The following is a 12,256-nucleotide window of genomic DNA, read 5'->3' on the forward strand; positions in this document are numbered from 1 at the left end:
GCGTCGAGGAACGATCCGTTCGATTGGTATATAAAACGAAAATGGTTACAGACTGGCAGAAAACGCTCAGCATCTGACAAAACCAGTCTGTAACCGGGGTCTACTTCCCCAGCTGGTAAGGTCCAGGGGTAAGTTGGTATCGCGATTGAAGACGCGTAACCCGTGGCCTGTGCCAAGCCAGCCGGCGTTATAAACCCCGGAGACGGCGGTGGTGAGGGTGCCGCCAAATCTGTAACGTTTGGCTATCGAGAGTCGGGTGAGAATCCCACCACCGCTGAATCCTCAACAATATATGTATATATATATAGCCTATATATCAAAGAACAAAACAAGATGTCATGCGGAGCACTTGCAAAATCCACAAAACAAATTTGATCTCAAACATAATTGGTGGTTGAATTCATTGACCCGAAATATAAATCCTCTTAAAATTTTCAAGTCAATCGGATGAAAATTGTGGATTTTAGAAATCCCACCTCAGTTGTTGATCTTTGGCCGATGTTGACCTTTTGACCTCAAAAACAATAGGCTTCTTCCTCATGACAAACTCCACCATTTGGTAAAGTTTCGTGACGATCGGTTTAGAATTGTGACCTGGAGGCGATTGACAATCAGACAGAGAGACAGAATAACAAAATCAACTCACCAATATACTCGAAAAATCTTCGATTGATAAAGGTGAAAGGTCATGATCAAAAAAAAAAAATAAAAAAAAAATCATCGGTCACGTGTTCCATTACCAATCAGCTTGCAGAGCGCTCGCTAAGTAGCTTAAGCACTCAAACGAAGCGTTCATAAGGAACAGATGGCTTGGCAAGCTGATAGGTAATGTTCCACACCTCCATTGCTTCTTTTGATCAGGACCTTTTACCCTTACTACTGGGCCCGTTCGATTGTTGATCCTTTGGACCTTGGTATTCCACCTCAGTTGGTATTCAAATTTTCCTTGGTATTCACTGTCTTGTGGCATACCCACCTACTGTACTGCTTGAACATTAGCTTACCTTTCATCAAGCCCAGATATCTCTGCAAGCAAAAAAGAGAATATTTGAAGATATGGCCAATAGACATGATAACAAGGATTTCTTTAAGAACTTGGTCAGGTAAAGAACTTCGTCAGCTTGATGCCATGGAAACCAAGGCCTTCAAAATTATATGAACTGTATATTCGTGATGAAGCTGTCTGGGCTTATTATTTTCACATTACAGACAGGTCGGTGGTTTTTGTCTTCTACCATCTCCTTTTTAGTCTTGGAACTTCTGTCCTTTCAGGTGCCAGAGGCTCTGTCGCCCCTCTCCCCCCCCAAAATCCCCACGACATCTCTCCAAGGGTTTTCCAGGGTGTACACGGTCTGCCAGTATCCCTCTTCTGGTGAAACTCCAAAAATCCAGACACACTGATCACCTCCATTCATTCGTGCTACTTCTTTTTTCCTGTTTGTGAAACCACCTTCCTTAGTCTGTTTAATCGCAATCTTCCCGACACTGCTTCAGGCCAGCTGTTCACCACCATATTGGGCCATCCTCTATCCATACCCATGATCTTTTGATCCCTCATTAAACCTCTCCAATTCCAACTCTTTGTGGGCTTTCAGGTCCCCTCACCTTCCCCTTTGTTCTTTTTTTCTTCCCTTTTCTGCTTCTTCTCCAGTTTTTTCCCTCCACTTCAGTGATTCAGAGTTTATACCTGTAACCAGCTTGTTCAGCCGACTGTGTCTTCCTCCCCTTGCTCTCATTGTTTCCCATGTCATTTCCTCCTTCAAATCTCCCTCAATTCCTCCCTCCTGCACTTTGCCACTGTTATTTGTCATGGAAATCCATGACCACTGTATAAAAAAACAAACTTGAACACATGATTTTTTATTACCCCCACAAATCTTTCCGAACCCAACTTTCTTAGCTGCTAGTTTTAGTCTATCCTACCCTACTTTCCTGTTCGTTCATACGCAACTTTCAAAATAATGTATGAATGCTGACGAGGCCTATCACACAGGCGCCGTGTGGGCATTTGCAGTGACTTGTTTCTGTTCACCAGGCACTTTTAACCTGCCGTTGCTTCTGTTAAATCTGAAATTCAAATAGTCTTTCTAACAGAATTTTATAAGCCTGGTGTTGGCTTAGTGGTTAGAGTGGCTGGCTTGGGATCTTATGGTCCTGAGTTTGAGCCCCGTTTGCTGCTGAATTAACACCAGGTGGGGTTGACAGCCTGTCATCCCTCTGAGGTTGGTGAAATGAGTACCAGTGTATTGGCATAGAGGCACAGCATAAGTGGGATAGATGTGCCCCAGCAAAATGATAGCTATTCGGTAGCCAAGCTGCCATATGCAAGAAGAAGAGGAACAAAATTTTCAGTGTTTACGTGAAATTGTGTCAATTTCAAAATGGTTAACCATAATTGTTGTGATCCTTGATGGAAATCGGACTCATGGAAATGTATGAAATATGAGAAATATTCATGGATGAGACTGAGACGTGTTGAGTTGATATCATTTCCTGTCAATACAAGCGAATGGTGGCAATGGATATTTGTCAGTGTTTACATGAAAGTGTCAATTTCATAATTTTCAGAATGTTTTTTATACATACATTGCCACCACTCGCTTGTATTGACAAGCGAGTGGTGGCAATGGAGATAGAAAACACACACACACTTCTCCTTTTAGCAATAGAAGCAAAAACCTACTATAATTTATAATTTATCGCCCACCCACCTTGTAACATGTTGAATAATAAATATCATTATTTTAAACTTACCCTGTACATTCACAAGCCTCAGATATGTCCTTCCCATCAGTGTTCAGAACTAATCCAGACAAGGTATCTTCCTCAGGGGAGTCAACGTGATACTGTTGCGAATCTGGAAGCCATGAACACTCAACATTCAGGTCCCTCGAGAACAGTTATATCGGTAAGTGTGTGTTTCTAGTTCGGGTCCCGTCCCTGGTCTAATGGGAATTAAATGTTCGTGCGTTACAGAGTTATTTGATAGTTAGGGTTTCCTTTTACATTTTTACACCCCGTATCACCACAACAACACCTTCGCTCCATCCTGACGCCATAACGCTCGTGGCAGTCTTCGCGTGCTCACCAGCAAGAGTGCGTGTGGGCGGAGCCTAACATAGGCATGGCGTCCCTCTAAGCCAATCGGAAAGAAGCGGGCATCTCACCCGCCCCGTTTCCGACTCAGCACCATCGCCATTAGGCACGTGACCAGAGGTGAGGAGGTGGGCGGAGCCACAAACGCCTCCCCTCGGAACTCCGCCCAGAGGGGTGGGAGTTGCCCCGCCGACCGCGGGCCTGTCCAATGGAGGACGGCCAGGGAATCGCGTGATGGGTCCGACCAATCGGGAGGCGAGTGGTCGGGAGAAGAAGCCCCTCCCTCCTGAAAAAGTAATGTGGTGGTTGTCGGGATGAGCATGAGGAGGAGGATTGCGCCCCGTCTGCTCTGATCTCACTGGCGCTGATCTCGTCTCATCTCGCTGGCGCTGATCTCATCTCATCTCGCTGGCGCTGACCTCGTCTCATCTCAAGGCTGGTCTGGTCGCATCCCGAGGCTGCCCTCTGTACCCGGTGTTTGCAGCGGCATCGAGCTGCGGGTTCGAGCCCCGCCGACCCAGGACGTCGAAGACCGCACGAGGCGGGAAGGTCTGAGAAAGCTCTGGTTCTCAGCTCATCTGTCCTTGAGCTGGGAACCTTCAATAAAGACCTCGAGGTCCATCTCTCTTTTTGGGTATTTGTGTGTGTGTCCTGTGGGCCCGTCTTAAAGTAGCAACTGGTCAAGTGCTTTGCTCTACATTATTCGCATTCCTTATAGTCGGCTGAACTCTGCACTTTATGTGTTCCTTCTAATATATGCCAAGTTTCAGGAAGTTTCGATGAAAACTGTAGGCTGTGAAACCAAAAAGTCCACAAGAAGAAGATGAAGAACAACAACATGAGTACGACTTCGAGATCCCCCACAAGGATCTAAAAATCCAGAGACCATTCCATGCGTGAATGACCCTCTTCATCATGGATGGTGTCTGACTGTTGGGCATGAGACCAGTGAGAAATGTGCATCAGTCTATTGTGCAGTAAATGATACAACTGCTAAAGATTTTTTTTTTAAGCAAAGACCGACTTTATTTCATCATTTTTGCAAAAGATGCTATACTTCTATCTATATTTAAAAATGCACATGACATCAATCTTATGATGTCTACTGGTAAAATTTGGGAATAGTGATGAAAACACCAAGTCCCTTGAAACACATTTCAGCCTAAACCAGAGAAAAGGCCCAATAATTGGTTGTGTCACAAATTACATCAGCACATTAGCAATAATTTATCTGTATCAATGACCAATCTAAAACATTTTGAATACAACCTTGGGATCGTGAACTAAATAACATGATCATTGCAATGGGGGAATTAAATAGGCACCAAATGGGAACTCCATCATATTATTGTGACAAACTACCATTGCAGGTTGACTAGGCTAATAAATTGTGTGCACAGCATTTAAAATGGGTATCTTGGATAAGATATCCGAGGATCACTGCAGAATCATCATAATTATTGGATTCGCTATATATGCTAGATATCCCTTATTGTCAGGTTTTCCGTGTGTGTGTGTGTGTGTGTGTGTGTGTGTGTGTGTGTGTGTGTGTGTGTGTGTGTGTGTCTGCAACGCGAGGCTCCACAGCACGAACCAGCAAACCGATTTTGATGAAACTTTGCCAACATTTGCAGTATTCGTTGGGAATGTGCGCGTTTGAATTTCGTCGCCGAGCAACCACCCGCTGCCGTGCAGCGGCCGAAAAACCGTGTACAGTATTTTCAATACTTGTCCTTCAGTTTTGAATGTAGAGAAACGAGACTTCGGAATTAAACACTTCGAGATATTTAGAAAATTTTACTTGAGCTGATTTTTGATTGAGGTTTTATTTTTCAAATCGTAGTCCTTCAAAACTCGGGTGTCTATTCACAGTCATCTTTTTTGAGGGGCTTAGGAAAGTGGGTGGAGCTTAGGGAAAGTGGACGTGGTTGATGAAAAGTGGGAGTGGCGTAGGAAAGTGGGCGTGGCTTATGAAAAATATTGTGTGGCTCAGGAGGTGTGGTCAAACAAGAGCAATGAGAGAAGTTTAATCGGGTTTTCCGTGTGTGTGTGTGTGTGTGTGTGTGTGTGTGTGTGTGTGTGTGTGTGTGTGTGTGTGTGTGTGTGTGTTTCTGCAATGTGAGGCTCCAAAGCACAAACCAGCAAACCGATTATTTTTCAAATGGTAGTCCTTCAAAAATAGGGTGTCTATTTACCGTCATTTTTTATGAGGAGTGCCAGTTGGCAAACTACGCAATAGGAAAAATCTTGCCAGGCAAAGGAACAATTGTATGTGAACCAATACATCTTGGCAATGAATCTTCGTTGGTGGATCGGTCAGAATGAAAAGCATAGTATCCAGCGCTTCGATCCTAGCGAATCCCTCGTCGCCTACCGGCTTGTATCTTTGCTAGCTAATGTCCATCCTGAAAAAATGCCTGCTAAATTTAAAAGCAAAATTATCACTTCATGTTGTAATTGTGAAAATGTATAGCAGACGGAAACACATGCCACATATGATTCTACAAGCCATTCATGAATAGTGCAATTAAACAAACAAGCAAGCTAACCCACCCCGTGAATATTTCAGCACAACAACCTTTTTTTTAACATCAAAAATCTGACCATTTTTGCAAATCATTTCACACACAGGGTTGACCATCTCAAATGGAATTATTAAATATACAACACAGATTTCTCATCATGAAATACCCACTGCTAATGGCAAGCGACGATGGTATTTGCCCAAAAGCAATGGCACCTTCACTGAATGTGTGCAGATTTTGATCCATCTCACATTATTTCAAATTGAAATTTCAACAAGCAGTGATTTTGGAAATGAAAAGGTGACCCACAAAGTCACTCAGCATACAGAAGAATTGATAACCTGAGTGTGTCCACAGTTAAAGTCACATTCCTTTCATCCTCTTCAGACCACCACATCATCGTCAAATCAACCTGCAACACAGAGAAACTTGCACACCTCCATGTTCATAATCTTTGACAAATGTTGTTTAAAGCAAATTGAACTGCAAGCTTGAAGTACAATTTAAAATGTCAGTAGTTATTAAATGATCATGGTCAATCTGACTTACATTATAATACAGCAGAAAACGAAAAGACAAAAGGGATGTTTATTAACTTTGAGGAAAAAAAAAATGGCAGTGGACACCTTCAAAGGAGGAAATGCTTACACTATAATACCAGGAAGCAGAACATTATATACAGTGCCTTTAGAAAGTATTCACACCCCTTGACTTTTGTAAAGTTTTGGTATGTTAACACCTGTATTTAAAATGGATGAAATTTTAAAAATGTCAACAATCTACACAAAATACCCCATAATCTCCCGCAATGAGGCTGAGTCTTTGGGCCTCTCACTCTCTCACCACAGGCTGGTTGGTGGTCTTTCTGTCTTCTACCGTCACCTCTCCAGGAGGCATGCTCTCTCTGCGATTTGTCCCCACCACATTTCCGCAGGGCGCTCAAGGTCCACCAACAACCCCCTTCTAGTAAAACTACCAAAATCACGAATCACTGCTCATCTTCACTCTTTCATTCCTCTTTTTTCCCACCTTTGGAATAAACTCCCTCGCTCTATTCATTCCCATTCTTCCCTCCAGGCCTTCAAAACAGCTGTTCACCACCATCTCTTATCACCCCCCATCCAAATCCTCGATCTTTTCTACCCCCGATAATCCACCCAAGCCCACCTCCTTCAAATTCCCTGCTTTCCTTCCTGAAAGTCCCTGTAATGTCCATCTTGTATACCCCGTGTTCCCCACCCCATCCCTCTGCCTTCCACAGATCTCCTCATGTCTCTGTTCCCCACTGTTTTGTCCTTCTCACTCCCACCCCTCTTGTCTCATCCCCACCCCCCCCCTTGCTGTGCGTTGTGTGTTAGCTCTCACACAGGCCTCGACAAGGTATACAAAAAAATATACATTAAAAAAAAAATGTGAAAACGTGTTTTTGAAATTTTAACAAATTAATTGAAAATGAAAAGCTGAAATGTCTTGCTTCACCTGTGTTGCTCTACTTGCAACACAGGTGAGAAAAGGATTTGAACAAAAACAAAAAACAGCCAATATTCATTAATGTATTTGTGCAATATTTAAAGAGTGAAAGTTAATTTTTTATTATTTTCTCTGGAAGAGACGGGTCTTACATTCTAATATACATTACAATAGGTTTTCTTAAGTATTACTCAGAGCTTCCAGCAACTGAGAACAACGATGGACATTCGGGCATGCAATTGAATGCAATACAATTAAGAAAATATTTGTTTATTCACAAAAGGTCATACCAATGGACTTGATAGAGAGGGAGATTAGCCCTCTATGAAAATATAAAAATTATTTTTTACACAGCATCTGAAAAAAGGAAAAACAAACAAAACAAAACAAAAAATCTATAAAGTACCATTGATTAAAGATTAGTGATAGAAAACCATGTCCATCAACCATATACTCTCCAATAGAAGGGAACAGAAATAAGGTTGATGCACACATTCAAGGCATCCCAGCACAGCAACTCCAAAACATCACTGAACCTCCTCCATGTTTGACTGTAGTAGTAGGGAAGGTGTTCTTTTCTTTGAAGGCTTCATTTTGTTTTCTGTAAACACAGTGATTATGTGCTTTACCAAAAAGCTCTAATTTGGTCTCGTCTGTACACAGGACATTCTCCCAGAAGGATTTTGGAAAACTCCAGTCGGGCTTTCTTATGTCTCTCTCTCTCTCAGCAGTGGGGTCCTCCTGGATCTCCTCCCATAGAACCCCCTTTTATCGAGTTGGCGATGGATGGTGCGAGTTGAAACTGTCGTACCGTGTGTCTGAAGGTCAGCTTGAATCTGTTTGGCAGTTGATTGAGGTGGTTTCTCCACCATTCGAACAATTCTTCGCTGTAATCTTCGATCAAGTTTTCTCTTGCGGCCACGTCCAGGGAAGTTGGCTCCAGTGCCATGGGCCTGAAACTTCCTGATAACATTGCATACAGTTAAGTGGACACAGGAACATCAAGGCCTCTGGAGATGGATTTGTAGCCTTGAAATTGTCTATGCTTGGCTACAATCTTGTGTCTGACCTCCTCAGACAATTCTCTGGTTTTCTTTCTTTTTCTCCATGCTCATTGTGGAACACACAGTGACACAAAACAGCAGAATGACTCCTGTTCTCATTACAAACTGGATGAATGAGTGATTTTTATATTGCAGGTACCTGCAACTCATCACAGGTGAGTTAAATTCCAAAGTACAGGAGCATCATTGAAATGAAATCATCACCTGCTTGAAATCTAATTATTTCAAACAACTTCTAAAAGGTGCCAATAATATTGTCCAGGCCATTTTGAGATTTCTTTGTGGAATAAACTACGATTTAGTAATTTTTCAGCTTATTTTTTGCTTTGTTCCACTGAAAACCAAAGAAATACATATGTAGATACCAAAAGATTTTTTTTTTTTAATTTCAACAATATTTTGGAAGAAATGGTGCATTATTTGAAAAAAAGTGCAAGGGTGCCAATATTTTTTTTGCCACGATAGTAAATCAAGAATACAGCATGGAAGGAAAGACAAAAGAGGAATATTCAGAAGCATAGAACACAGGATACCTCCTATTAGACCATTTTTAATCACCAAGTGATCATACCTGACTCAATTCCAGGCACTTTCCAGTCATGTTTGCGGCCCTCCTCATACAGCTGCTTGAGGGTATGCCGAAAACGGTCATGATCACAGCCATTGTCACTCAGCTCCAGGTACTTCTGGTAGAGCTGCAAAGCTGCATTGGAATCCTCAATGCTGTCATGGGTTTCTGCTTGGATGTGTAATTCTACCAGAGCAATAAAAGCATTCAGCATTAAATTGAAGCAAACCTAAAATCCCATGTAAATAATTTTTTTTTCAACTTCTGCTGATGTGAGTCAACTTTAAAATAGATAACATTTCTGCAAAGAAAAAACAAACAAAAAAAAAAACTCCAAAAATAATCAGTTTTGTTTAAATGATTATATTTTGTAATTAATTTAGAAACATCCAAAATATAAATGCTTGAACGTTCTCATGGTTAAACTCAATCATCTTCATCTCATGAATAAAGCCTTGGATGCAGATAATGCATATATTTGTCCATGCTGTTACCTTTGTTGAAAGAGATACTTTGATATATTTTTTGCCTCACATGATGGTAATTGTAATTATGGCATTGATATTTAAAACTCTAACCATATCAGCTTATTGTACCCAGTGATGATACTTGAAAAAGTGAATTTTAGTTTATTTCACCGTGTCGCACGTGATCATGTTCCGTCACCTCCGTAAACCTATACCGGTGCCATTTGCAGAGTATCAGCAAATATGTCAGCATATGCTACCCATAACTGAAGAAAAAGGTCAGGACCAAGTCTATCTGACCTGAGTTTCTTACACTTCCCCATAGATGCAGCTCAAGAGAAAAATGGATGCATGTATTGATGAGAAAAGACCTGAATGTAACCACTCATTCAAGGATGTGCTCACATGACTTCAGGAAGGACTGGGTACAAGGACCATACTACTTCCACCCCATTTGTTTTATGACAGAAAGAAGCTGACCAAAATTCAAAAACAAATTAAATCATAATTTCACATTGCTGATTAGTCTCAGATCATTGACCAAGCAGATGGCAATGCCAACAATAAGGATGCAAGCTAAGAGAGCCATGCCACAGGGTCAGAGGGAGAATCAGTGCTGTACAGTAGAGCAAATGCAGGCTACTGGGCATAGACATTGGAATGGCTGATGGTAAAAAGCACTGCTTGGAAACACTCAGGTGAAAAGGGAAAGGCAGGAGACAAAAATGCCACTTGGCAGCACTCAAGCTCGAGTGAGAGTGGAAAGGTGAAAGTCACATCAGGCAGAGTGCTAATCAGTCCTCTGTAAAAAAAGAAAAAGAAAAAAAAAGCATTTGTTTGATTTATTTTGAAGAAGAAAGCACTGCCTTAAATTGGAAGTTAACTTACTGGCAGAAGGAGGTCATGGACACGTTGACATTCTCGGTGGAGTAATGACTTTGCGTGTTGCCGCTGCTCACCAATTTTTTGTTTCTGGATGTTATACCGTGGTGATGTGTCAGCTTATTATAGCAGTCCAGCATGCTTGGTTATGACAGCCCAAGCTACTTATAATGGAAATATAACATGTGGATTCATCCATAATTTTCATCTTCTATCAGGACATTTTGCAGCCTGGTGATCTGTAGCAATCACAACATGCAACATTATTATGCTTTGAGTGCTCTTCTTCAGCCAGTTTTCTGCAATATACACCTTTCTGGGATTGCTCACTCACATGATTTTATACACAGATTTTCAAAATGCCAACAGACAAAAAGTTCAGGATCTTTGGGACACAGTAGGAGAAGGTGGCTTTCGGCAGACATATTACACCTCAGTAGTAGACATTGGATTTGTGACGGTTGTTTGTGCAGGTTTATCAGAAGGTCATTCGGGTGTTTCATTGCTTTGAGCTGTGTTTGACTGCTTCCATTGTCAGCTCTCAAGCCCGTTTCCCCACCCCTCAAAGTTTTCTCTGTGCCCCCAACATCTAATGTCAGTGGAACTGTACTGCTTGTATGTTTATCTTCCTCTCCACTTTCCAATGACGACAAAAAATTGCGTAATCTCTGTAATGCTCTTTGTTTTCCCATATTGCACTTGGAAGTTTTGGGATCTCGATAAGGAGAGAAACTTCTCCTCGGGCCGCCCTCCGGCGTACAATAGTCTATAATGTATGCTTCATCGATACTTAAACGTACGAGTGATGTCTCCTGGAGATCGAGTCATATGATTTTTCCTTGTATTATATTATATTTTTGCATCATTTCAATCCCACAAAAATCAATGCTATGTCTTGAATAAGGAATAACAAGCAACTTTGACACAGGAAGAGGCCATCATGCCTGGGCTTCACCAACACCAGAGTAAACAAATCCATCTCAGGCCACAGACCCAATCTTAATGGGGTGGGGCAGGTGTCATATATGCAAATAAAATAACATTTAAACTAAAAGTATTTTTTATCATTATTACTATCATTGTTTTTATGTTTTTGGGGAGAGAGAAGAGGAACTATATCAATTGTGCAAGACCGTTACCACTTTTTTGATTTGTCGCTACACCTTGTTCATCACATAATTGTCCACTTCCCCTGCTCCCTCCATTCCCACACTTTATGGCTCACACTCCATGCATGAGTCCAAAAATTATACTTGCCAATGTTTTTTAATTTGGAAAGAAAATTAGCTATATAAAAAAAAAAATGAGGAAAGCAAAGGCACTTGCTGATGCTAACATTGTATGCAATGTTTTGGCTGTTTTTAAAGCACATATAATGGCCAGGCTTCATTGAGAGCTTGAGAGCCATTTCGAGAATGTAAGCAAGTGCTGTATTTTTCAACAGGAATGTTTTTTAAGAATGTGTTATGTATAGTTGAACATTAAGTTTTTGTTTTAATGTATTTCTCAATAATTGCAAAAACGTGTACATTATGTAATATACCCACTTCTATTGAAATTGTTTTTATGGTTGGTGTTCTCTTTGTATGACTTTTTATGTCTTATACTTGGTGAAACAAAAGGTCCCTCTCCATCTTGGCGCAACAACGACGGCGACGATGATGATGAAGCATGATTTTTTTCTGTGATCGATGTTTACATATCGCAGAGCAAAGAGACAATGTAAAACTTGTTTAAGTACAAAAGCAGCATAAAGGAGCCACAAATTTATCATAGTAGTCACGTGACAACAATAGCCCACAGAACATATTAAAAATATCACCAAAAAGTTTTTCCATTGGTGATGTATCTTGAAAAATCAAAGGTGTGAGTCAGATTAAACTTACCAAGGAAATACCATGCCAGAAAACGCAAAGAAATCATTCTTTTCCGGGGAATGTGAAAAAGTAGGACGGTATCAAAGATTTGATCCTTGGGAACCTGTAAAATATATGAAAGGCATGAGTTACAACAGATCACAACAAATAGAGTAAGCTTATAAACTTCCTTTAGTTATTCCATGACAACTCACCTAATTTTTCCAAAGCTACTCAGCTGACCACATTAAATTTTGATGAAAATATTTCAAGAAAGCATCTTTGTGATGTAAATAAGATGATCCAACAACAAGAAGAAATCAGGGCT

At 41.0% G+C, this 12,256-nt stretch overlaps 1 protein-coding gene across 3 annotated transcripts in view; it reads right to left on the reverse strand.

The window, feature by feature from the left end:
- Positions 1–4,602: 4,602 nt before the first annotated feature.
- The window catches only part of PAN2 (poly(A) specific ribonuclease subunit PAN2), a 179,243-nt gene continuing 171,589 nt past the window's right edge, over positions 4,603–12,256 (reverse strand). For all 3 annotated transcript variants that reach the window (XM_085874652.1, XM_085874654.1, XM_085874653.1), the window contains 3 exons: positions 11,959–12,052; positions 8,727–8,909; positions 4,603–6,033 (listed from right to left, as the gene is read on the reverse strand). In XM_085874652.1, coding sequence (XP_085730778.1) covers positions 6,029–6,033; positions 8,727–8,909; positions 11,959–12,052 — 282 coding nt within the window. In that variant the 3' untranslated portion in view covers positions 4,603–6,028. The remainder of the gene's footprint in view (positions 6,034–8,726; positions 8,910–11,958; positions 12,053–12,256) is intronic.

This window comes from Eptatretus burgeri, chromosome 3 (genome assembly GCF_056783735.1).
Source record: "Eptatretus burgeri isolate ZD-2024b chromosome 3, Ebu_testis_v1, whole genome shotgun sequence".
NCBI classification, from domain to species: Eukaryota; Metazoa; Chordata; class Myxini; order Myxiniformes; family Myxinidae; genus Eptatretus; species Eptatretus burgeri.